The sequence below is a fragment of the Phalacrocorax carbo genome, chromosome 2 (assembly GCF_963921805.1).
Source record: "Phalacrocorax carbo chromosome 2, bPhaCar2.1, whole genome shotgun sequence".
Taxonomy (NCBI): domain Eukaryota; kingdom Metazoa; phylum Chordata; class Aves; order Suliformes; family Phalacrocoracidae; genus Phalacrocorax; species Phalacrocorax carbo.
Window position 1 is genome coordinate 128,466,155 of NC_087514.1, and position 27,366 is coordinate 128,493,520.

The 27,366-nt window shown below is 37.3% G+C and overlaps 1 protein-coding gene across 4 annotated transcripts in view; it reads left to right on the top strand.

The window, feature by feature from the left end:
- TBC1D5 (TBC1 domain family member 5) overlaps positions 1–27,366 on the top strand; it is a 323,581-nt gene that overhangs the window by 142,842 nt on the left and 153,373 nt on the right. For all 4 annotated transcript variants that reach the window (XM_064444307.1, XM_064444304.1, XM_064444309.1 and 1 more), the window contains one exon: positions 14,803–14,869. In XM_064444307.1, coding sequence (XP_064300377.1) covers positions 14,803–14,869 — 67 coding nt within the window. The remainder of the gene's footprint in view (positions 1–14,802; positions 14,870–27,366) is intronic.

Genomic DNA, 27,366 nt, shown 5'->3' on the forward strand with positions numbered 1-27,366 from the left:
AGTTTCTACTCCCCACAAGGAATGTCCTTGAATGGCCCAAGAGAAGCCAGAAAATTGTTGCTAAGTATTTTTTTCATTCACCTCTAGAATTTTCCACATTTTCTCCAACATGTGTGAAGCCACTGGGAAATATGGTTAAATGAGTTAAGCAGACATCACCCATCTGTGCATCTCGGGGAAAATAAAAACAGTGCTGTCCCTCCGAAAGCTTTCTTGGTACTTAACCAAAATCAGAAGAACAACCACACTCTAAGGCTAAACCTAGGCAAGGCTCTTGTAGGAAGAGAGGGAGGAGCACTTTGAAGAAACTGCTTCGTCTGGCTTAGCCCAGTCTTGCTGGTGCGTGGCCTTTGCAGAACATAAGGTGGTCCTAGCACCTGTGCTCCTCCAGAATGCCTGAAGGCTACTGGACACCTGAGAAAACATGACTGCACGTCATAGCTGCTTCAGACAGTGTTAAAAACCTGGCATTCAGCCTCAGCTCAGAATTTCAGCCCCCTCACAAGCCAAAATGATCACGTTGCAGCCTCTTCCTTGTTTGTATAAATGTTTTATAATTCTAGTTCGAAGGCATTGCAAGAACCCTAGTTTTGCTCAAGTCTTGATTCACCCTTTAATGTTGTTCATTGCTTCTCTTTCTACTACTCAAATGATTTGTAATTTGTATCTCTCAAACAGTTCCCACTTGGATTTCTCATGCACTGAAAAGTCAGATGCCTGACATGACTGTGTAAAGTTAAGTGCTTGGGGTTAATGAATGGCATTAAATTTTATGAGGTCATGTCCAGTAGATGTTAAAAGAAGCTTAAGGGAACTTTATCACTGATAGAAATTAACAGTTGGCATGAAAGAATGCCTGAGGGAGTTCACTTCTAAGCAAAAATAAAATTGGTGGTATAAAAAGTAAAATATAGAGTCACTGTGATTAATATAAACATTTTTGTTAGGTAATCGGTTACATGGTGCAGTAAAAGAAATGAACCTCACAGTTTGAAAGGAAAGAATATTATTGTATTTAGAAAGCAATTAATGTTTCTAGTAAAAAAAAAATCTACAAGTACAATATTTATATTCTTTCAGTAAACATATAACCTTTGGGGCTATATTTATCAAATAGTCAAGTCTCCACTTATTTACATTAGTTTTTTCTTTGGGCAAAATGTGTTTTCCCTAGTGGAGTACGTTATTTTGTTTCATTAAACCTTTATTTCTACTCACATGCATTGCTTATATTACAGACCAAATGAGTAAATTCTGTGTACTTAAGTCATCTAAGGTTTGTGTTTTGGGGTGACTGATGGATGGCATGAAAATTCTGTTTCAAAAGGAAAATGGCTACATTAACTTATGGATAAATCTGTTTTGCATAATTATGTGGGGAACTATTCAGTAATTACACTAGTATTCACATGCTGTAATTTTCGTCATCTTTATTCACTGTCAGTCCAATGAGAGGAAACAGAAAACTTGTTCAGATGTATATATTCTTTCTTGCTCTGTCTTACGACCTGCAGTCACAGCATATAGTAATTTTTAAAATAATGCCTATCCTCCCACAGTGTACCTGGGAGGATTCTGCACCCATACTTCAGAGTCTCTAATACCATGCTATGGATTTGCCTAAATGACCTTGTGCAGACCCGTTCCTTTCACATCACTTGAGGTCTGTGCCATCTGGACAGTGTTGGAGGTAGCAGTGCCATGCCTGCTGAGAATACAGAGCTCTTGTGTGGAAGAGTCAGAGTTTCTGGATCAGAGCTGCTTCTCGTTTCCAGTTGGGCAAAGAGGTACCGTCCCTGTCATACAGCATAGCAAGGCATGGCCACATCCAAAATTTGGAAGGTGAACTCAGAAGAAAAGTTAAAATATTTTAGAATCTGTAGTCCCTCAGAACTCTTCTGTTGCTGTCCAGATTATTATTTTTGTGGTTTAGTATGAACTACATACATGAACCATGCCTTTTCACAGTTTCCTTAGGTAGTACTTGGTCAAAAAATCCAAAGTGAAAAAGTTGATGCTGTCTGATGCTGGATGACATTTTTGTTTTGCACTAAGACTGTTTTCTTTTTGGCTAAAAGATATTGCATGTTTTCTATCTCACAGAACTGGTGTAACTGTCTAGAAAAAATGACTGCCACTAAACATTTATCCTATTATTGTGTAAGCTAAATCACCAACCTTTTAAGAAAACTTCAATGTAATTGTTGTCTGCAAGAAAAATCTAGTCATACTTGTCTAATTTGCATTTTTAAAATCTCGTATTTCTTACATTTCCATGTGCTTCATACTTGCATCCTTATTTCTGTTCTGAAGCGCCACCAGGGATTGACACTACTCATCCTCTTCACAGGAGGGCAAGGGTGGAGAACAGAAATCTGTCCCATGATGGATTATATACTTCTTCGCAGAAATGTTTTGTGGGGAGTTTCTTTCTCAGTATCTACAACAGAGGGACCATTGTTCAACAAACTACCTTGCACTGTAGTAAATAGAAGTGTTTTGTCATTCTGCTGTCAATTTGATGTATTTTTATATTCTGATGTAGCTGTGGGCTTTCATCTCTTAGACATCTAAAGTTTACTGCTAATGCATATGTACCTTTGCTCTTCAAATTTTTCTAGTTCTGTCATTCACAACATGTGTCTCCTTTTGCACCAGCGAAGTACACAGTTGGTGCTCTCCAACTAAGGGTTGATTTAAAAGAATTTTGATTAAAATCTAGTGTTTTCATTATGCTTTGGCATATTTTGATTTGGCAGTTTTAAACTGAGCTTGCTCAATACTTCTGTGCTGTTTGGTGACATGTTTTTTCATTGGAGAAATTTATAGAAGATGTAGGGTGCTGCTCCATTTCATGTTCTCTGAGGTGTGGGTCTACTGGATACACAATGTATTCTGAGAATTAGCAGCCTTAATTAGCCTCAAATCAGGAGTGTAGGGCTTCCTGGCTTCATCTGATAAAGCTGAGCTCAGCAGCTGTAGGCTCAGGTGTCCCTTTCTGGTGCAGGTTCCTTCTGTGCAGTTAATTTGATTAGGATAAGGGCTGTTCCACTGGCAGCAGGAGAGTCAGGGCTGAGTATTTAAGTCTGTGTGGCAGTGTTGGTTGTCTTCAGGTTGTTGGGGGTTTTCTCAGACCATCTTGCACAAGTTTGCCAGGTACTGGTGCTATCATAAGGCAAAGGTTTCCTAACATGTGTTTTTTTAACAGTGCACTTGTGAATTATTTTACCTCCAGACTCTGGTATTGATGGAACATCTTAGTTTTACCCAGGTAACTTTAAACTTTACCTAGAGACTAAGTTGCTTTTTCAAAATCATTCACATAATAGATTTGTTAAGGAATGAAAAAATGTGCTTTCAGTTGTGCCATGAATGATGGAAAAAAGAAGTAAAAATCATATGCACTTCTAATGTGTTGTGTTCATGGTTTAATAAATCTTTGGTTATCTCTTTACTCTTTTGTTTGGTGTGCGTAATGCTGCTAAAATGTGTTATGTAGTTATATTATTAAAAATATATATTTTTAATAGATTTGAGCAGGATCCTATTTCTAACTAATTTAACAGATTATCCTGCAGTTTATGTTGATATAAATCCAAAGTCACCTGTCAGACCTACAGATCTGACTGCTTCCAGCAGTGCTAAAAAGAGTGCCCCTCCCTGGCCCTAGGCATTTTAGTAACTGGCTGCTTCCCACGTTGCTTCGTATGGGACTTTCTTCACCTCTTACTGTATGCTTTTAAAACTGTAGCAAAGTCCAGGCATTGCCCAGTCTTGCATCTCTGTGACATCCTAACTTCAAGCTTCTCATCCACTTCCTCAGAGCCAAAACCCACAGCTCAGCTGCTGGCTCTCAGGGGTAGTGCCAGCCCCTCCACGGGATGCCAAGTAGCTCCACTGCCTTTTAGTTTCTCATGTGCCTGAATTTCTGTGTTTCCATTTCCAGCAATGGTGCTGCTTCTTTTATTCCTTCTGGTTGCCTCCTAGCCATAAATGCTGTCTATTATCCCATTCCAGATAAGCAAGTAGCTAGTTACACGTGTCACCACAGTAGCCACGTGGGTGCTCTGATTTCAGGCTGAACCTCTTTGTGTGTATGTGCTGGGCAAAGGAAAGTGGTATGATTTTCACAGTGTTCATAAACGTATTTACACTCAAGGAAGAAGGTCTGAGAAAGTACATTCTGCTTTCAGGAGAAGCCTTTGACATCCATCAGTAGTGCTATAATCATCAGCCTGCTATAGTAGCTTGCTTTGATAAGAAATGGCAAAGAAGCAAAGCAGAATTGCTTCTGCTCTTTTTAACCTCTGGTGCTGGTTATCATGAGACCACCTCCCCAAATTTAGGAGGTGAGGCTGTGTATCACTGCCACGTGGCTTCCTGGCCAGGCTGGCTTTTCTCCTGATAAACCTGTTATTCTTAGTTGAAGAGAAGCTAGCTTCTCGTTGAAAGGGCAATTCTATTTCAATAAAAGAGCACTTAATCCTTCCTCGTTTGTCTTATACTATCATTTAATCTTGGCAAAACAACAGAATGTTAGAAAACTTCTGCTCAATCTTTTTCGGCTCTGTTTTTTCCCTAGACTCAGTGGAATATGCATTACTGCTTTTGAATATGAAAATCAAACTATACTTACATATGATTTATTATCCCAAACAGAAGGATCGCATCTATCTATAAGATAGAAATGTGGTTAAAAATAGGATGTAATTGAAGTAAATTAAAGGACAATAGTAGCCTTCAAACATATAAAGAGATGGTATGTTTTTCTTATTGTCATTGTAAATGGTCTCTGGAGACCACCTTTTTAGAGTGATTGTGCATGTCTAAGATTAAGCAAAGCTGCATGACCAGTGCTATCTCAGGAGGATGCTGAGTCATTAACTCATGTTTATTGCCTCTTGCCATCTTTAGATTATTGCAATTTATAGCTCAAAGGCCTTTTAGGCTGTTTATAAGTTAAAATTAGCTAAATTCTTCTGGATGCAAGTGATAAGTCACTCGGTATTTGTGTATCACAGGACGTAAGTTCCTAGCGATGATGCCAGGCAGCTTCTAAGGTTTTTTTTTCTTTCTGTGCAAAGTCTAATTGTGCTACTTGTCCCTAGTTATACTGGATTACTGTATCCTCTGTTTTGCTAATTTTGCTAATTTGCTGTTTTGTTAAGCGTATGTGCTCTTAAAAGATTTACTGAAGTTAGAGATGATATTATTTATTAGGTATACGTTTTCCATTTCAGTCGGACTACATTAAAGTGTTTGTATCTTATCCTGGAGTCTTTTGGGTCACATTTGGCGATGACTTAGGAACTTGTTTAAGTTATACATGGTAAATCATCAGCCAGGTTAAGTAGCATATACAGGCTGTAGTACGGAGCATGTGAACAGAAGCGGACATAATTTACTATGGACCAAAGACAGGTGCACTGGAGAACCAATAAGTGGGGAAAAAAAAAAGGTAAAAGAATCACATTTTACCTTATCCTGTGGATTTTTTCTTTTACCAGTCTTATTGCTGCTGGTAACAAATTCAGTCCAGGCACTACTGGACTACATGCTTATCAACTTCAGTGGAAGTCGCATTTGCTATGACTGTGTGGTTCCCACTGAACAAGAAGCCAAACTATTTTTCTGAAATGTTTAGATCGCTATTAGCATCACAGTTAAACTTGGCCTTCCCAGTGTGCTCAAAAAGGTTGTATTAAAACACCTCTGGATGTAAATTATTTAAGATTTTTGTACCTTGCAATCACGTGAGAATTCTTCTCAAGCGTTCCTATGGATTAGTTCAGTGGTATTAGAGTAAAATTCCTTATTCTATAGCTACTGTTGTTTTTAGTTTAGAGTACAGCGTATAGCTCAGCCTATTTTGGTAAATGCAGAGGCTTCAGCAGGAAAAAAAATAAGTAAGTCCTTTGAATGTACTTAGTGTTGAATTTATTTTAAATTGAGCTGCAATTCTTACGTTTCTTAAACACTGATGCTACATTCTAATTTCAAAATCAGTCATTTAGACTTTTTTCAATATCTGTTCCCATCCACGCTTTTTCACACATGCATTTTACATGTGGAAAAGTGGTATGTTAATTTACAGGCTACCCTAATGACAGGGTTGGCGTTTAGATTTGTGAACACTCAGAAGCAGTTTCACTTAAAAGGGAAACCCTCTTATTTTTGTGTGTCTTGATTTAAACTGAATTGCATCGACAAAATTATTTCAGAGATTTTGCCAGGAGAATGCACAGTTTACTCATATATGCCTATACACATGTGCAACTGTGATTTTGCATGCAAAGATCATAGAAGATGCCACTTGATTGTAGTAAATCAGCAATCCAAAAGACACCGGAATGGACTGGGTTTGGAGCAACGTGCAATACAAGATACTCGTATTATGTCCAGAAGTTTTTGTTTGTAACTGCAAACCACTGTGTCTGCCTATCACATTGTTCAGCCACTTTCTGCAGGGCTAAAACAGGCTTTGATTTTGCACCTTGGTGTCAGCGTTCCTTACCTAGTCTCAAATGTGACCAGCTTTCACTATTGCAAGATTAGCATATGTGCGGGTACTGTATTGTGTTTTACAATTGTGTTCCTTTCCTAACCCAAATAAGCCTAAAGGGGAAAAACCACTGTTAATGCTTAATATATTTTTCTCATATTGCTGTTGAAGGATAAAAAATGAAATATTTAAGCCTATGTAAGACTTTTGTACTTCTAATGGCAAAGTCTCACAGTTAATTATCTGCATATATTGCCGATTATCATAGTGTATAATTTTTTCTTTCATTCATGGCAAAATATAACATTTTAAGGCACAGTGTTGAAACTAAAATGCTACCAAAAAATCCGTACCAAGCAAGGCGTGCGTTCAAATTATGCACCTAATGCTAAATACACTTGAAGCAAGGGACAAAGAGTCAGGTTTGTACTTAAAGATTGCTCACCAAAAAAGTTGCATCATATTTATTTCAGAAAACTTAAACAACTTGCTCAGAGTGAAATGTTCTTCAACTTTCCAGCCTAATAATTATTTTATAAATATCAGAAGTGCTGTGCACTTAATTCTTTAGCTGAAGGCGTTATTTTCAGTTTCTGTACACTGCTTCAAGCTTGCTCCATTTAATCATTTTAAAAGCTTATTTGGTGTAAATTGAATTTAACACTGTAGTTGCAAGGGTGTTATGTAAAAAGTCCGAAAGATTGTCTGTAGCGTAGGGGCTGCTGGTACCCACGATGGAGCTTCGGAAGGGGAGCAGCGACTGCATCATCTTAAACTCTGCAGCACCCTCTCTTGACACGATACAGCAATGCCGTGAGCTTCCCTCCCTCACTCCTCGGGAATCTATCAAAATACGTAACAGAGAAATCCATAGCTCCAGTGCATTTTACTTTTTAAAGATCTAGTTTATGTAGTAAAATCTCAATTTGCCGTATGTTTTGGGATTAGTTCTCCTTTTATTTTTATTTTTTTTTTCTTTCTCCTACTGCCAGTTTGGTCTATCAGCGGACCCAAATCAGAAAGCTTCAGTCATCTTAGTCTTTTTGTATTTTTTTTTTTTCCTTTGCTGCTGAAGACTTTCCAAACTGCATATTTGGTGCTGTAGAAATACAAATTGTCTGCTCTTTTGTAAACCTTTCAATTGTCAGACTGCTCTCTTTCAAAATAATAGAGGAGCCTGGAATCGCCCATGCTAAAATTAAGAATTTATAACTGTATGGAACAGATGTTTTCATAAACATTTGCTATAATTAATTTCAACTAGGGGATTGAAGGAACAAAGCAGTTTTTCCCTCTTCAAAACTTTATTGCCTTTTCCCCATACAGCAAACTCAGAAATCTTTGCTTTAATATTGTTAATGAAACAAATTTACTCTTCTGTTTGGTTTTCACTGTGAAAAAGGAAAGCTTAATTTGAACAAGATACTGGACTTTGGAACAATGGGCAGATATGCTGAATTTCAAACATTGCATGTAAAGGATTAAAATATAGAGCACAAGTCTTTAGGTGCTCATTTTTGAGCCCACAACTCTGTGGTGTCAATTGTCAGATTCCTACATACTAGAATAAATTTTATCCGGATCAGTTTGATGCATATGTATCTGTGGAGTAAATAGTATGAAGGAATTTTATGTTTGAAGAGTTGTGAACCTCGGTGTTACAAAAAGCAAAGGAGTCTCGTGGCATTATATACAGTTTTAATGCATAGTAAAATGCTTATTGTATGTTGATTACCCCTTTATACTCACAATAAAGATCTGCAATCTGTTAAGCATTTTTTTTTGTTTGCATTATGTGAGGAACACATTTTGACTAAAATAATTTTTCCATATTTGTATTGTCACTAGTTTTTTGGGGATATTGTTTGGAATGTATATAGTTCAGGACCAGAATTTTGCTGTTACTATGACGAAGAAAAAATATCCATCCATTCATTATTGTTCTTTTTTTACTGGTTCCTGTGTATTGTATAAATATCATTTGAGGAAAAAAATGTGTAGTTTTAAAATAAGCACAGCTTAATTGTTTTACACCTGAAAGAACCGGTGCAGCTGCAAGGATTTTTTTGAGCAAACTAGAATTCCTGACTGATCTGTCATCTATAAAGTGTGCAAAGAAAAATAGGTAGCTGTCATTAAAATTACATTTCAGCTTTCAATAACCATTTAATGAGTAGCGTAATTATATAAGTATGGTACCTCAAGTACTTCACTCAATAATTAAAAATAATCTCATCTTTAAAGTGAAAGCGCTATAATTATTATTTGACTTAACCAGGACCACTGTTATGATCTCCAGTGGCACCTCAGATTGTTCAAAGTGGTTTTGAAAGTATAAATTAAAATTGGATAAATCATTAAATTATTAAGCTTTAAATATGCTGAAAATGAATATAGCATGGAATTTGGAAGTCGTGTTATAAGAATTGACAGCCTTCGAGTGCAGGCATATATTTGTGTTAAAATTTTTCCTTGTCTCTGATCATAAAACACTGCATTAATGATTGGGTGTTTTATATCAACCTGAACTTAAATTTTCACAAATGTTAAATAAATTTTGGTTTTAAATAACATTTTAACCTTTGATTAGAATACAAAGAAGATATTAAGCAGAGTGCAAACTCGTCAGCAGGGAGATCTAACTCCATTTTGACACTTGTGAGCAGGGGAATGCACAGTTTGATTTCCTAAGTGGGATCACTTTTATCACGAATTCCTAAACTGCCAGCCATAAAACCCTTTCGTAGCTGACATGAGAGGGGTAGATCGGTTAAAGTGATGTAAGTATACATGTGTGCCCACACACAGATGTACATGTATGTGTATACATACGTACATACAGAAATGAGTGTATATGTAAAGACGTTTCTTCAGTGTCAAAACATACTTTCAAATGAAAAAAAGAATAAAGTTCAATTATTTTTAAAAGTAGGATTATACCCATAGAGTAAAGGGATGTCACTCAAGCTTCTTGTCTTTGTAGACTTGCAGCTGGTTATCGTAGTATCCCACCCCTTCTCTGTAAGTGTGCTGAATTTTTGCATCTCACAGAAACTACCTGTTTTCAGAGGGGTAATGAAGGAGATGAGTGCAAAATGTCTGATCCCTACATTGTTCTTCACATGCTTCTTGCTCGTCGAGCGCATGCTGAAGCTCAGAGTGCTCATTGTGCCTGGTGCATACCCAGAGCATATTCCTGCTCTTGAACGGGGGCTCTGAAATGCTATCTAGTTTCTGCTTATTGCCTGAAGTGGAAACTGTGCACTGCACCTTGAAAAAGCTCTTCTTTGAGAAGAGATTATACTATCGGTATAATAGGCTGGTAAAAAAAAATAAAAATACTAAAATAGTGTGTGTATTTAAATTGAGCTTCTCCTTGTTACAGTTTCTACACATGGTTTTCAGATAATCTTCAGAAGGTGTATATGGCATCCTTCTTATTCTGGGTTCATCTACTTTATGCTATGTCCATAATCTCAAACCTGTTCTTACAAGAAAACAGTTACTGCAAAAGACAAGCCTGTGTGTTCTGGGTGAATCCAGTATCCTAATAAATGCACAATTTACAAATCCTTCTCTGTGCATCTCTGAAATCTAAAGAAGCCAGCATTTGAAACGCTCTTTTTTTGACTGTTTAGTAAAAGCATCAACTTCAAGTTATCCAAATTCTCTTGAAACAGCCTCCAGCTGTGTCCAGGTTCGAGCCACCCAAGTCACAGCTCCCGTTAGCCCTTGGTCCCTGTGCACGAGAACAGCCTTTAACAAAATAGGGCAGTAGAACTTAATTCTTTCAGGAGAAAGAGTTCATTCCCAGGAAAGGAAGTTTTTCTAGTTAAAGCAGCAGCAAGAAAGATATCCAGATGATTTTCAGTCCCTTTGGAAGGATACTGCCTGATGTTGTTATTGTATTAAAACCAGTGACTGCTCTAGTGCTGAAAGCTGGGTACCTTAGCTGTACTTACTTTGATACTGATGCTTGTTATGGTACTGGTTATTTCCCTTCTCTTCCCTCTGAAAGCGTGATAAGGTTTGTTTTACCTTTTTTTTCCCTAGCTTTTGCATTTGAAGTTTGGAAGCCTTTTTTGGAGGTGTGGGGCAGGGTTGGTAGAGTATCTTCTGCTTCCTCAACAGAGCTGCCCTTCTTCCCTTTTCTGAGTCTCAGAAAGGATCTAAAGATTAGAATAATACTGAGTCAATTAGGATTTTTAAAGGAGACCACATATTCTATTACTAGCATCATGATTCTTATATTCGTAACTGTCCAGTATATATCCTAATTTTAGCAGAAATTTGAATCATTATCACTGAAGAAGATACAAGTAATCTATTTGTTCTACTGGGAGTTCACTATACCTTTCAAAAGGAGAAATAACTGGAACTTGCCTGAGGAGAGGTGATCCAGGGCATGGATTCCCAGTGCTTATTGTCATTAGTTAGTGAAGCACCTGTCCCATTTTTTTCTCAGATATTGCTGACTATGAATGCTTACCAGGATTTGCTAGAAAGCCTTTCAGATAACAGTAGGTAAAATTTAGGGAATCTTCTTTTCAGTCAGTGAATATTTTGCACTCTGCTTTATCATTTTTATCACTTTCAATGAAAGACATCTCAATCATCTTTCAAGATATTATTACAGACATATCCATCTGAAAGGGGATGGAGGAAGAAAGCAACTACAAAAAGGCCTAATCCACTAAATCCTGTTTCCAAGACCTGAATGTACCTACGTCCTGTCCAGTAGCTGCTTCTAACGATAGGACAGAGCAGGAAAAGCAGCTCTCAAAAAATAAAAAAAATAAATTAAAAAAAAAAAAGAACACAATCAACACTAACTTGTACGAATATGAGATTTATTAACAAAGGGTATACAATTAAGGATGCTAAAGTATTGTGGTGGTCATTTAAATATAGGAAAATGTTGTCTTATGAGACAGCGCTCCAGAATAAAGTAAGCTACACTTAGAGTACTTTGTGAAGGACAGCTGCAGGGGTGTCCTTTCAAAGCCAGTGGATGGAGCAGACCCAGGATCCCACCAAATGTTCCTTGTGGGATCCTGATGAAAGAAAAACTTCTATCACCAAGATTCTGGTCGTCTTTGCAGAGTCCTGTTGACTCTTCAAGCAGGACAAATAGTTTAGTTGAAGGGTGATAAAGGCCTTGCATTTTTTGAGATATTCTTAAACCTCATTCTTCAGAAAGGCAGAAGATCGTGTTGCCATTCTTGAAGAGAGTCCCAAAAGATGCTTTACAGCATATGAAAAAAGCATTTCATTTCACAGCATTCTGAATGAGTTTTCTTTTTCAGCCTGACTAGCGGGATAGGTGAATGCTTAGGAGTTTACATATAAAAGTGCAGTAGTGCATTCAGGACTGATTTTGATGTGCTGCGTCCCTATAAAAAATTGCCCAGTATCACTGCACCTAACCATATGGCCTTAAAAAAGACTGAACATAGTTCAGTCATTTCTCTGAATGCTCAGGATCAGATGTGGAGTTGGGTAATATATGAAAAAGCGTATTACTTAAAATTGTCCCAATATGGAGACTATTCTCCAAGATATAAGAAAAAAAGGAACAGATGGTTATTAATAATGGGAGGGTCGTCTCCTGGATGAAATATCTGGTGTTGTTAATTTAGTTAAATTTAGTAAACAAAAAGCAGATTGATTAAGTAGGATTTCCATTTTCAAAATAAATTGAGAGAGCTAATTAGCGAAATCAACTGGACTGAGCAATTTTAGACTGAAATGTAGTAGATGTTTGGGATTTATTTTAGACAAAGGTGCAAAAGTTAATAAAAAACGCATTTCAAATTAGATGAGAAAAAACACTTGGAAGGAAAGTTCTGTGCCAAAGTGAATGATTAAGTATTTTTGAAGGAATGTCTTGAGTAAGCAAAGATCCTGAAAGAAACCGAAAAACAGTTTGATCTGAAAACAAGGCTACCTCTTGGATGTCAGAAGATGTGGGGTTATAGTGACAATTAGCAAAAGTTAAGTTCAATTAGATCATAAGAAGGGTATTTAAATTAACAAGAAAATATTACTTGACTATGTAAAGAAGTTTTCTGGGGAAGAAAACAGGACCCATTGTGCAGTGTGAATGGACAAATGATATGTAATCCAAGGATGGTCTAAACCTGAAAGTTTTAATTTTCAGTAAAAACAAAAAAGCAAAGGCATGAAAATAAAATAAAATAAAATAAAATAAAATAAAATAAAATAAAATAAAATAAAATAAAATAAAATAAAATAAAATAAAATAAAATAAAATAAAATAAAATAAAATGGAGTGTTGGTTAGATATAAATGAGCACATCCAATAAAGATTAAAGCACCTGACTTGCGGAGTAACTTGTCTTTCAAGAATACTGACAAATATTGCTGCATGGAACAATTTTTTCGTCTTTTATTTTATGGCTGATAGCATATATTTGAAGGAGGGGAATAATAGTGACGGATTAAGAGAAAAAATGTAATAGCAAAGCAGCTATATAGGTTGACTGTTATCTCTGCAGGGCTTTAGAAAAGTTTTTAAGGAAGAAGAAAGAAGAAAAGTGAATGGCATAACTTTCCGTGTGGGGGCTTTGTTATACGGGAGATTGTGCCCAGCTAACATCTTAGCCCTTCAAAATATACGTTAAGGAAATATAGCAAGTCTGTCTGGACTCAGTAAACATCTGAGGTAGTGCCACAGGAGATGATACAAAATAGGAAGGATGGGGTTTAGTGAAGTATAGTAATTGTAAGACGAATAGAGAAATGCAGATTTTAATTAAAGAATTATTTTTACTAGAGTTTGTGGTGGAGCTGACCTTATCCAATATTTTCATGTGTTGTCTTGCCACAAAGTGAGTGACTGCATTGACGGACATTTATGAAGAAGTAATATTAGAAGGTAGTATCCATTGCAAGCACAAATAGAGGATTCAGGTAGGACTGGTCCTTACTGAGGAAAAGAGGACTAGAAACAGCATGAAATAGTCTGAAACACAGAATTGTACTAGCAAAAGTTTTTACTGTACACTGCAAACTTCTTTTTGCAAATGAACATGGAGAGTAGACGTGTAGGAGTTGGTTAAGGATGGCTGTGAAGCTGCAAGATTGTAGGGGAATAAACAGGGATCGGCGACCAGAAGATTACGGGATGTGACGGAAAGATAGACTCCTCCCCATAGGAGTGGCAGGAACAGGAAGCGCAAGAGCTATGTAAGCGTGTGACGCAGCTAAATAAACGGACATTTTGTATCCATCATATTGATGTCTGTGCATCACTGTCCCCAGGGTGGGTAGAGCCCTGTGTCCCGGAGATATGCGGCCCAAGATAAGTTCTCCCGTAGAAGCGTACAGCTACACAAGATGGCATGGCATGACTATAGACTGTATTGAGCAAGATTTTTTTGATAGAGAAAAAATACGCTGTCCAAAGAATCAACTGATTAAACTTATAGTATGCTGCCTACAGCTTCTGTCCCTTCTTTTCCATGTGTAAGGAGGATTGATTTATGCGAAGCCTCGTTCAGGAAAAAGACTGAAAGAACTTGGTTTCAGTAAGCAGACCAGAGGATAGAAAGGTGCTTGATGCTATCTGTAAATGAATTAAGGAAATGCACAAGGACATTGAAGAATTATGAAGCTAAATGACAGGTTGGGCAAGAATAAATAGTACAAAACAGGACATGAATAAATTTGCTTTGAAAAATAGATTCTTTCTGGCTTTTAACAGTCCTTCAAACAGAAGTAGTTATTATAGAGAGGAAGGTTTACTTGTAATCCTTGGTTTCTGTGAACGTCACGGTTCTATGTGTAAACAGCCCACAGGATGTAAAACAAGATGTTTTGCAGACATATTACTTAGGTAGTTTCAGAGAAGCTTTGAACTTGTGCTGTGACAAAAAATATCTGGTATCATACAGTGAACTCAAAATTTTTCACAAAATAGACTTTTACATTCTTTGACTTAATGTTAGTAAAATCAAACATCTATTTATATGGTATATCTGTGTAAACTTATACTGGTAAAACAGTGTTTAATGAGTTGAGAAGAGCCTCAATGAGAACTTTAAGTGAAATTAAGTCTCAGATTTTCAGAATATTCAGACTCCAGATTGAACATGGAGGCTAGTTATCTCTCTTGCCAGCTGCAAGAATTCGAAGATATAAATTTTGAGACTTGTCTACCTAAGTTTTGTCATAAACTGAAGTTACCATGTGGTAAAGTCAATTGCAATTCTGATTGATATTGTGTTATTTATTATCAGGGTTTGTCTTATAACAAAGGTGTTTTATTTTTGTGTTAGGAGGATCAAATGAAAATGGAAGCACGCACCACACCTCAGATTCTGATGGAACATTTATTTCTTACAGGTTTGTAATTTTTTTATATTTATTTTCTAATTTTAAAAGGTTTGGATATAGTAAACAACATAACCTGTTTAAAGCAAAAGAACAGGTCCATATATTTTAAGAGTATTGTACAATCTAAATTCCAACACTCAGTAGACTAAGGACATGAAGGATTTAATTAAGGAATGATCTGAAAAGTTGTTTTCTGGGTTACTATTTTTTTTGAGATACCTCTTCAAAATGCTTAACCAACAGAAGGACAGGATGTTTGTAAGCCTAAATATTTTTAAGGTTGGGTTTTTTGTTATTTTTCTCCAAAATATGCAACAAAGTAGAAATTCTCACCTCAATCATAGCAGCTAAGCTAAATGTTGTTGAAATATTTAACTCACCATGGATCACCCTTCTGATCTTCTCCAAAGTGACTGGATCTATGGACCACATGAAACTCTATTTGCTCGTTATTTCAGGTCAAAAACCAAAGCCAGGATTTGTTAAATTTGAGGTTTTCTGGCGGGAAAATAATATTTCAGTTCTGTTGATAGTAAACACGAGTTAAAGAAACATGATGCTGAGCAGCTTTTTGCAGCCCTGTCACTGAGCCTGAGTCTTGCTTGGGTACATACCAGAGGGTGTCTTTTACTTGAAAGCGCAGAAGGGTAATCAGTAGATGTGTAGTTTCATCTTCCAGCCAGCAAAATACTGCCTCTGCTACAAATGCTAAATCTGTGTCCTTGTGACTGGTAAATTAATAGTAAGATTTGTGCTAACCAGAATGACTGCATCTGATTTTGATGCTTAAGTATGGTAAAATAAAACAAACTTACCACATGATTATTTTGGATTAATTAAGTGAACTATGATGGATGCCATCTTTTTCATTTTTTGTTTGTAGTCTACTGGAGTCTGTACTTCAAAGAGGTGTAGGCGGGCAGGCAGGAGGAACCTGCCTGTTTGCCTTGCCCTGGTTGCAGCCGGCTGGGTGGGGAATATCACACCGTCTTGCAGGCAGTGAGCTGTGCCGGGCATGTGGAGCCTTCGGGTGCGGGGTGGCAGGGAGGGACACAACGCCTGGAGAACCTGTTGCAGGCTGGACACTGAGACTGCTGAGGAGAGCAGGGAGCAAACAGCCTGATCTTGAGGATGTTGAAAAGGAAGACTTCTCGTAAGGACGTAGAGGGAACAGCAAAGAGTTTGTTGCGATTCAAACATCGAGAGGAAGCTTCTGGACTGAGAGCAAGGTTGGAAAAAAGGGTGTGCCTGCAGGGACACAGTGGGACAGGGGAGGTTTGATTTACAAATCCTTCCAATTTTTTGTATTCTAGTAAGTCTGCTCTAATGAAACCTACCTTGTGATGATATAAAACCCTTCAAGAGTAGTTAACCTGTTCACTTTGAGAAAAATATGTTAGCAGATCCAATTCAGGCTTCTGCCTGACTCAATTTCTTGTCATATTTGTGTTTTCTAATGCATGCAACATACTATCCAAGTTAAAAGAAGGGCTCAAAAATACCACCCAGAATAATCATCATGTTTCTTAGGTGAGACGCGTATGTAGATACAGAGACTATGAAGGAGTGTCTGAAAATAGGCAAGAAAGAATTTAGCCAGATCAGCAAAAGGAAGGAGTTTAGAGCTCTCTCTGCCACTAATTCCAGGACATTTATACCTGAAAGTCGTTAACTGAAGAGCCCCAGCTGTTGTACCTGCCAAGGTAAAACTTGAAGAAGCAGCCAGCTTCAGGCTCTGATTCCACAAGAGTGTAAGATCCTTTCTTCCTACCCCTTCTCCACTCATCCAGTGGCACCCATCTCCCAGTGAGCCAGTCCACAGTGCTAAACTAGCCTAGCCTAAACTGTAGCGAATCCTCAGCCATCTTTAATGCTCCACAAATAAGAGAAGCTTAAAGTTGGCCTTTGTATCTCCATATTCCTTAGTCCAAAGTGCATATAAAAAATATGACGTTGGCTACAACTTCCACTGAATAGTAATCATATTCTGTCAGAGAGGCTTACAGCCCGACTTACAAAACTGAAGTTAATTAATATTTTAAAAGCAGTCCCATATACCGCTGCCAGACTATTACTGTGATAATTAGAGGCAAGATAATAAAGCAAGATAGTACCATATATATGTCTGTGTGTATATATACACACACATATATAAAAGAAACCTCTGACTTACAATAATTGGCAAGCTAGCACTGTTATTAAGTAGTACTACAACGTTTAAGGTGTGAAATGAGTATTTTCTGCTCATTGGCAGGTAACTTCTGTCATATAATGAGACTGGTTGTAAATTTGCTGGTTGGGTTAAATATCGTGTTGATAGTTATAGTTCTGTGCTGCATGTTAAGTAAAAATGAGCAGCTAATACCTTAGGAAAGATGGAAAGTGAATCTTAAGCTACCTTGAAAGGTAACGATGGTAAATGGTTGTTATTTCTTTAAGGACTCATTAGAGATTTGGACTTATTTTAGGATACTGTCAATGAATAGTGTTTCACTAAACTGGTAATTTGATAAAACTGATGATAGTCTTGTTTACCCAATGTGTTTCAGTCTATTCTATTTTAAAAAGACTGGCTAGTGAATTTTTGCCCTAAAAGAGGCAAAGGCATCTTTGGATCATGGTAGATGTCATGCTTGCAGAAGGCTAATGAATTAGCTTGCAGAAGGCTAATTTAGTGAAATTTTTTGCTGAAACAAAAGCTGCTTTATGTTTTATCAGTAGCAGTCTCTTTACAATTTATTTAGGAGAAGAGGCAATTCCAAATATTTAAAACTACTTGACTGTGCATGTGTTTTGCTATTAAAGTGCTCTTAAGAGCATATTGTTTTTACCACAATTAAAAAAAACACCAAGTGGAGGATGTTACTTGATTCCAACACTGTATTTTAAAGGACAATTTTCCACGATCCAGAACAATATTCTGAGTGTGTGTGTATGTATTAAGTAAAGGGTGTCAGATCATTATCCTTTCATATATTTATAATGCTCCAGAACTATTTGTATGGTTTTATTTCTACTATGATGGTGTCACCTTAGAGTTTGTGGCTGTTGCTTGTGTTGATCACGGCACAGATTTAACGCTTATGTTCACGTAGTGAGCATTTCCCTTTAGGTCATAAAGTTTGTAAGTAATGTAAGTGAAAAGCGCATGTGACTGGCACATATTTCTAAATATTCTGTGAGTTTGTGAATGCATCCTGTCAGGTCACAGAGACTTTTCTAGTTGGTCTTCATGCTCTGATGTAAGTATTCTTTGTGTACTTGGGAAGAAGCTTTACTAATAAGAAATTTTGAAAATTATTTCCTAGAACTATATCATAAAAATTTGAATTTTGTTATTAGAAAAATTCAAACAAGGATTTAGACATATAAAAACAGTCATCTTTAAAATGTAAGAAACTTGAGGAAAATATCTGAGCTCCGTTCTACTGTATTATTTTACTGCTGTGCTTAAAGCCTTTTCTGGATGTGCAAATCAGACAACTTCACCAAAAGGAAAAGAAAAATAGGTGTTGGTCTTGAGTTTCAGTATCTGCAATGCAGTGCCACTGGAAAGTAGAAAAACTGTCTTTCTCCTGCCTTCCCAAGGGCAGCTGACCTTCTCCTCGCCAAAGAGGTGAACCCCTTGCCAGCACATATGACTACAGACTATTACATTAATCTGTTTAGCCTCAGTACCAGCTGCTTGCATGTTTTTAATTATCTTATTAGATGGTATAACAGTGACCTATGAAATAAAATGAAGGTGAGTATTTTTTAACTTTATTTTACAGGCTATTTTTCTAAATATATTTTAATGACCTAATTATGACTTTTAGGGAGAGCCATTGATGCAGACATTCAATTTGGCTGATAGAATCTAACATCTCAAGGGCACTTATTTTCTTCCAAGGTGGATTCATACATTAATACTGCTTCTAATAAATATATAGCCTAAAAAAAAAGCTCACTTTTCATACTTGTGTTGTTAACTTACTTTATGATTCAGAGACCCACGACTACTATGCTAGGTAATTTCTTAATACATCTCTGCACTTGTATATCGGTTTAATTTCTACCCCATGTATCAAGATAAAGTTCTTTCCTGCGTGGCTTAAACTCCATGATAAGTGATGATTGCTCAAAGTTGTGGGTTATGTAGACAATGTATATTCCTCCTTCTGCTGATATTTCAAATAGTCAGAAGATCTAGTATAAGACTTTCATATTCTCTTTTCTTTGCCTGACTTCTTACAGATTCTGCTTACCAGATGTTTTCTTTCTTACTGCAAAAAGGCAATGTGGTCTTGCTGGCTGAGGCATGTTTCTTGTGTGCCAGCCAATAATCACAGGACTGATACTGAGCATACAGAAGAAAGACGGCAAGGGGTGCAAGCTGTTTCTCCCTGTTTCTACCCCCTTCCAAAAGTGGATAGCGAAACTAGTTTAATTCCTGTTTGACCTATGGCTTTTCTTGGCAGCTGAGCCAGAAGTGGCTACATAGCCTCTGTCCTTAAATATAGTGCAAAGATGCAGGCAACTTATATACCTCCACCTTCTGGAAAACGCTTGTTTTAATCTGTTAGGCAGCAGCCCGTTCCCATCTGCACAAGCCTGTTTAGTCCTGCTCATACAAAGGTGGTCTTTCTTTATTGTTTTACTTTTAAGCACCCCTGTGCAATTATAACCTGTTTTTCCTGACTTTGTCCACTATGTGTTCACACATAATCAAGAGCTGTAAAGAACAAGCTTGTTTCTGTTGGGGTTTTCAAACATTTTGAGATACAAAAATTTGGGAGTAGAAGGTAAAGCAGTGAAGTGACACTGTACCTCTGCTCTGTAAGGAGAATCCTCAGCATTTGCACCTTTCCTCTCTTTCCACAAGGAAGCAGTAAAGCTGGCATCGATGGGTGTTTTGTCTTACCTAGAACCATTTGCTAGATGCTGCCCCGGCTGATGCCATTTATGTGCAAAGAGGCCTTTTCAGTGCAAGATTTTGTCTGAGAGCCTGTAAACTCTCTCCTTGAATTTTGTGATTCTTCTGAAAGATTATGTGCTTATAATCTTTCTCTAGATGTGCTAATCTGTGCCAGTACTCTCATTTTGTCCCTGTTTGTGAAGAAGTTAGAAATTCCATCTTGCAAATCTCATCTTTCCGGCAAGAAAAGGTGACTCTGCACTGATCACAGGTTTCCTCCAACAGTTTTTTTTCTCCAAATCCAAGATCACTGTCACACCTACCAAGAGCTGAAAAGATTTCTGATTTTCTCTGAATTCGTTCAAAATTACTTTTCTTTCTTTTCCTGTTTAATGACCTTACATAATTTCTATCTCCATCTTGTCAAACCTCTTTTACTGACTTCTTTCTTCCACAGCTGATCCACTCTGTACTCCTTGCCTGGTTTCGTAAGGAATTTGCAAAGGAGGTCATAAGACAAGGAAGAATAAGTTGTGATTGTGGAACTGACATCCTATATGCAGTATACTTTTTCTAAGATCTAAACATTTCAACAGATATAAATTGTAGATTTGTTTGAACTTTTCCTGTGAAAGTTATGTTACTGTCTAAAGAGGTAGAAACAGTAACATAGGGTCGCCTTCTCTTTGCATGCAGTGTGATCCCTTAGAAAATAGAGGAAAGCAAATATAACAGATTTCCTTAAAGCTTAAGATGCTCTGAACAGAGAATCAGAAAGGAAGGATTGAGTACTAGCATCTTTTATTGGCAGAATGATTCTTGACGGGTTAGTAGCAAAAAGGAAAGAGTTAGTACATGAAGAGAGGCCATGGAACCGAGAATGGTATTTTGGAAAGTGAAAATTTTGGTTTACTCTCGATTTATTCTGTTGTACCTGAAAATTAGTATGTATACCACTGACACCATGTTCACCTGTTGTCATATTTTCCCGTACTAATGTTTTAAGTGTTTTTATTATGGATTTCCTTTACTTTTCCACTGTCAATAATTTTTGAACAACCATGGCAGTTGGGAGAGGTGACTGAGGGCTGGAGGGAAGCAAAAGTCACTGCTATCTTCAAGAAAGTTAAGAAGGAGGACCTAGGGAACTACAGGCCAGTCAGCCTCACCTCCATCCCTGGGAAGATTATGAAGCAGCTAATTCTGGGAACTGTTTCCAGGCATATGAAGAACAAGAAGGTTCATCAGTAGTCTGCAAAGTCCTGCACCTGGGGAGGAAGAACCCCAGGCACCAATATGTGCTGGGGGCTGGAAAGCAGCTTGGCAGAAAAGGACCTGGGGGTCCTGGTGGACATCAAGTTGAATATGAGCCAGCAGTGCATCCTTGCAGGAAAGAAATCTAACAGTATCCTGGGGTGTATTAGGAGGAGTGTTGCCAGCAGGTCAGGGTAGTATCTGGAGTACTGTGTCCAGTTCCAGGCTCCCCAGTACAAGAGAGAGATGGAGCTACTGGAGGGAGTCCAGGGAAGGGCCACAAATATGATGAAGGGTCTGGAGCATCTCCTATGAGGAAGGGCTGCAGGCTGGGACTCTTCAGCCTGTAGAAGAGAAGGCTCAGGGCGGATCTTATCAAACTCTATCAGTATCTGAATGGTGGGTATAAAGAAGGCAGAGCAGTGCTCCTTTCAGTAGCACCCAGTGACAAGACTGGAAGCAATGGGCACAAACCGAAACACAGGAGGCTCTGTCTGAACAGGAAATGCTTCTTTTACTGTAAGGGTGACTGAGCACTGCCACAGGTTGCCCAGAGAGGTTGTGGCATTGCTCTCCTTGGAGGTATTCAAAAGCCATTTGGACAACTAGCTGTAGGTAGCCCTGCTTGAGCAGGGGTTTGGACCAGATGTCCTGCAGATGTCCCATCCAACCTCAACCATTCTGTGACTCTGTAAACCCTATTATTCAAAATCCTAAAAATGGAATTATTTTATTCTAAATCAAAAGGAGGAAATGCCTGTGGCAAGAGCAGAAGAAAGAAGGTCTGTATCAGTGAAAACCATGATTTTCTAAGCAAAGATTCAGTGCTAGGCTGAATACCATGAGCAGCACAGCATTTGAGGTCAGGAATGTCAGGTTAGAAAATATTCAGAAGTATTTTGTTCTTTTTTTTTTTTTTTTAATGAATATTTTCCTTTTTTGTAAGCACTGTTAGTCCTTTAGTAAACTTGACAAAAAAGAAAGGAACCCAACAGGAATTGTTCTTGTGATTTTGATTTTGGCCCCAAAACCTTTTGCAGTTCTTCCTTCTAACACCACATACGGCAGTAATGAAGTTGAAATATTTATCAAAAGTTCTGAAGGTCAGTCAGTCTAAGTAATGCAATGAAATGCATCATTGTCATTCATTTAAAACTCAGAACTCATATCACCTTTGCAGGAACGTGACTAACACTGACAGGTGAATGGCATTATATTTTTCTTGGTGCTAAAGTACACCTCTTAATATCTTAAACATATTGGTATTAGCTTCTAATCCATGAGATGCGCAGTGACATAAAAGCAAGAACATCTGCCACAGAACTGGGAGTGAGTTGTTGGCTGAGTTTAGCTGCAAAAGAACCGGGATCAGTTCTTTGCTCATTACTAGCTTGGTGCCATCAGTGGGATTTTAAATGGAAGAGTTGTGTACGACACCTTTGTAAGAGAAGTACTGAGGGTTAAACCAGGTATCCTCATATTCCTGCTCTCTGTTCAAAATACATCTGGTGAGTGATTTCATTTTTGTTTAAAAAAAAAAAAAAGAACAAAACACCACAACACCACGACCTAAAACTGTACGTGAAACTTGAATGCAGGATGGCAGGTTTGAGGAATTAGTTTTCAATCCAAAGAAACTTGAAGACAAAAGCTGTCTCAAAATAATGTATAATTGAAATAAATGTAAAGAGCAGAGACTTGCTTTTAGTAAGGCTACATGTTTTTAATGATGATAAAACCTAGTCACTTCAAGAGGTTAAAGTATATCTTGAAATCACTTACTCATTTTCCTATGTTATTGCAAGCAAAATGAATGGATTTACAAAGTTAAGATGGAATTAACAATATTAACTAGAATTTTGCATTTGTCACCCTGCACATCATAAAATCATCCAAGTTTTGAAATCAGGTGCATATTATCATGACTACACCAGTTCTAGACCTGCTCTAGCTAGTCAGGTGTGAGTACAGAAACATTTTGGGGCATATTCCTGCAAAACGTATCTCCAGTCTCCCTGTTACATCGATTTTTTTATTTTGATGATTTGTAGAGCTGTAGCTTTTAACTTCTATTACATATTACAGGAAGGTCTATCTTTTCTCTTTCTGAAAGTATACATGTCTCTGTATAACAAGACTGCATGCATGCAAACACACAAAATTCATGGAGCTCTGGTTAGCTGTGGGTGTGAATTAGCAGAAGGGAAAAATAGCAAATCTGATGGTGGAAATACCAGTTAGAAGGAAGCAGAAGATAGAGTCTCTCCACAGCCTGCACCATGACTAAAAAGGTGGAGGGAACTAACATTAAGTGTTTAAAAGTTTATTGGGTGACTCTCCCTCACTGCGTGTTTGTATCTCTCCCTTTGTTATAGAAAAAGATTAGCCACCTTGCTTGAACTAGGTGCCCAGCATTTAGATGACAAGCTCTCGGTGGGACAAGAAGGCCTGCCTTGCCCAGGGAACTCTACTCAGGACAATGAGAAAGTAAATGATCTGCCTCTACGTGCAAAGAATTTCAGAAGTGTTGGGGGGATTCAAACTAGAAAGCCTTGACTCTGCAACTGGCAAATCAGTTACAATACAAAAATAAAAATAATTGAACATAATATCTAAATCTTGTTTCACCATTCTTTAAACATGCGCATAAAGTAATGAGTAGAAGAGAACGATGATGAAATTTAGACTTTGAAATGACTGTAACAAGAAGTCTTCTAGAAAAGACAGTCAATTACAGAGTTGAAAGTTAGGTGTTCTCCCATGGCCAGACCTGGTCCTTTGGCTGAGAATCACCAAGGCGAAGTGGACAGTTTGGAGTATGGCGAAAGGTATCTCAGGATTCTGCCTCAGATCCAGTGCTGTTATGAGAAGTGCTGGCAAAGCGTCCTGCTGCCAGTGAAGCCTGATTTCAGGTCCCCAGACTGTACTACACACACCCCGGTAGCTTAAAGAGCATAACTAGCTAATAACCTGAAGTTTTTGCTGGAATGTTTACATTAAGAAAGTGATTCTACCTTTCTTCACGCAAACCTTTATAACTGTATGTCAGCCAAAAGTGGATGAAACCTAAACTGTTTAGAAAAATCTGGCCTTTGAATGTTGAGACTCCCAGCAGCGCAGCCATGCATATTCACACTTACATGGCTGTTAACTCTGCCTCGTATCCTGAGGCAGGAGTTTGAGAAACAGAGGAAAATACATATATTTTCCAAGCAGATTGATAAGCCTTCACATTAAGGCTGTCAAGTGGATTTTCAGGGTAGCAAATAAAAATCCATGTGTTTCAGAAATGGTTTTGTTTTAGAAACTTACTGCTTATTACTTGATACTACCTTTCAATTGTTTTTCCCCCCTGTTTTTATAGAATTAACTCTGTTTTCATTACATTCCTGGCTGTTGCCTCACTTTTTTGCTCAAACATTTGTTTTATGGTGTAATAAATAATACAAACTTGCATGTTTCTTGTATTTATGCAGTATGTTTGAAAAGATCTGTTGCCTCTATTTAAATATAGATACTACATTCACTTATTGATGTCCTATCAATAAAGGCCTCATATTGCAAAACATATGACACAATAATTTGAGAATTTGTTTCTTTCCGATGGCCTGTTCAGTAGCCTGTTGCTTCATTGGGTGCCTCTGGGGAGCTGATTTTAGGCTTCAACATTTTGAAAAGCACATTCTGAAGATTAACAAAAAACGGTATGAAAAAGTGAAATTGGCTTTTCTGGGAGCATGCACACCATTTTGTTTTAGATGATTTTGCCAATAGTAGCAGCACCGCTCAAGATTTGTCTTTGGATCTCTATGAGACTATACATTTTATCCTTCAATATTGGTCTAGAGGGTAGAATAAGCTCAAGATTTAGATTGAAATCTCAAATATGTATGCAAATGTTCACACCTTTCAATAGTATTGCAGCATTCTTTCACGAACTGAGAAATTTTCCTTGTTATCTAAATATTGTTGTAAGTATTGAAGTGGTCTTGTTTCATCATGGACACAAAAAAGGGGATTTCAAAACATGGCATAAAATATTTTAAAAATGCATGAGATAAAATAACTATACCCACTGCCTAATGACCTGACAGATACTGGTTTCTCTGTTACCTGCAGTTTCAACTGAAAGTGAAATAATTATGGACAGTAATATTTATCTGGTAGGTCTGAGCCCTTGCAGTCCCAGAACTGAATCTTTGCCCTTTTTCAGTGACAGAGATTGTAGTTTGATGTTCCTATTCACATTTTTACATTTCTATGGGTTTTAGTGTCTCCCACAGTGTTTGGTGTTGTCTGAACAACATCAGTAGTACAAAAACGCATCTTACACTAGCTTTAAACTTCGGAAGGATCTGCATTTGAATACATCAGCAGCTTTATTCTGTAAATAGGTAAATGCAGAAGTTAACTAGCAGTGATTTCTCTCTGTGCTGTACCACCCTCCCTCAATTTTATTTCTTCATCTTCTGAATAGTTTATTTTGTGATGAGCTTAGGTGGGCTACAGTTCCATTCACTTCTGCGTATCTATGCTCGATGCATTGGTTTTGCCATTATGCGGCAGATCAAAATTTAGCAGAAGAGCCAGAGGCTGATGTTTCACTACTGGCTATCAGTGGAAGAAAGTCTTTGTAACCTCTCCCCAATGCTATCACAGCACAGTGTTTCCTAGTAAAACTCTGGGAAATACTATTTGAGTTCCAGATTTATTTTCCAGGCGTCTTGTTTACATTGTTAGTTTCACTCATTCTTAAAGAGTTTATAATTGCTTGTTCCTCTATAGCTGAGCAATAGTGTCATTCCAGTGTCTTTTGCTAAGATCCTAGACCTCAGGGATTTAAATACCTTTTCAAATATGGTATTTAAGTGCAAATAAAATTTTACTTACACTTTCTGATATAAAGTCCTGCTCGTTGGTCCCTTCCTAATAGTGTGTTGTCAGAGACATTTCTCTTCCAAGTCTTTGGACATTTATCTCTGAAAATCTAATGTTCGTAATTGTCTTACAAGCATCAGATCCACAAAACACGTCCTGCTGGAAAGAAAGAGAAGAATAAATATGCTTATATATGGTTTGCTAGATAATCCTCATTCCTTATAAGCAAGAAGGTGGGTGTATTAGAGCCAACCCCAGTATAAAATTTTTTTGCAGACAGATTCAAACTCTTGTAGTTATGACAGAAATACATGTTTCAAAAGACAGGAGGGAACACAGGAGAACTAAGAACAAACCTTGCAGAATGAATCTGCAACCTTCATCCCTTCCGTTGATTTGCTTGCTTTTTCATTCATATATATTGACCACTTTTCCCAATTCTAAGTAACGCAACTGTCCCTAACTCGTGCCAATAAATATTTTACATTGGATAGTTACTGCATAGATACAGCATGTGAAATTAAGCTTCTGAAAGAAATACTAATCAAAGTACTTTTTCCTCATGCAGGCCTTATATTATGAAAACTTTACAATATATACAATAGTGTATTAGACAGGATATTTAAATAAGACTATGAAACAAAAAATATGTAAAAAAACCCAGAAAACATTAACATTGGCATTTGCCTTTATTTTAATTGTACAACCTAAAGGTGGTATTAACACATGATTATGCATTTAATTTTCTAGTTTGATTAAAAACAACTGAATGTGCTTATTCATAGTTTAGTGGTTCCAATTGGCTTTTGAAGTCTCTCACTTCAGTGAAGCAAATGGGGTGTGGTGGACATGCGTTCCAATCTTCATTGCTCGTTTCACTTTGAACTATGAGTTTTCTGCAAGCCTGGGTTAACAAGGCTCATAGATATTAGTTTACAGAGTAGGGCTATATCATTCTAAAAATTATCCTTTTAGAATTGATAGCTTGTTGATATTACACAGTGTTACCATTATTGAAACAGCCTCTACAGTTCTAAGGCTTAATTTATTAGCCTTCATTCAAAATATTTGAGAAGAAAATTAGCGAATGCTGTTCAGAAGGGATTTTAGGTGTCATTCAGTTCTTCTAAAACGGAAGCGGATTCCAGCTTCCGAGTCTTGTTTTTTTCAGTTGCTCATAACTTTTCTTTTTAGTGATCCCAGCAGCCAAGGGGGACACGGAGGAGATATGATCTTGCCAAATTTCTTTTGGCTGTTTTAAATGTAATTTTGTTCAAAACGTGTTTGGAATTGCATTACAAATAAAAAAAAAAAAAAAGGATGAAGCATAGTATCTGCACTAATACAATTTAAGAAGTGTTAAATTACTTTCTTACTGTGTAGCAATCACTCCCAGCAGTTGGTGAAAAAAATAACCTGAAGAGTTTCTTTCCTCTGTGTTCTTTCTATTCACAGTTACACTGGTTGAAACCTTTTT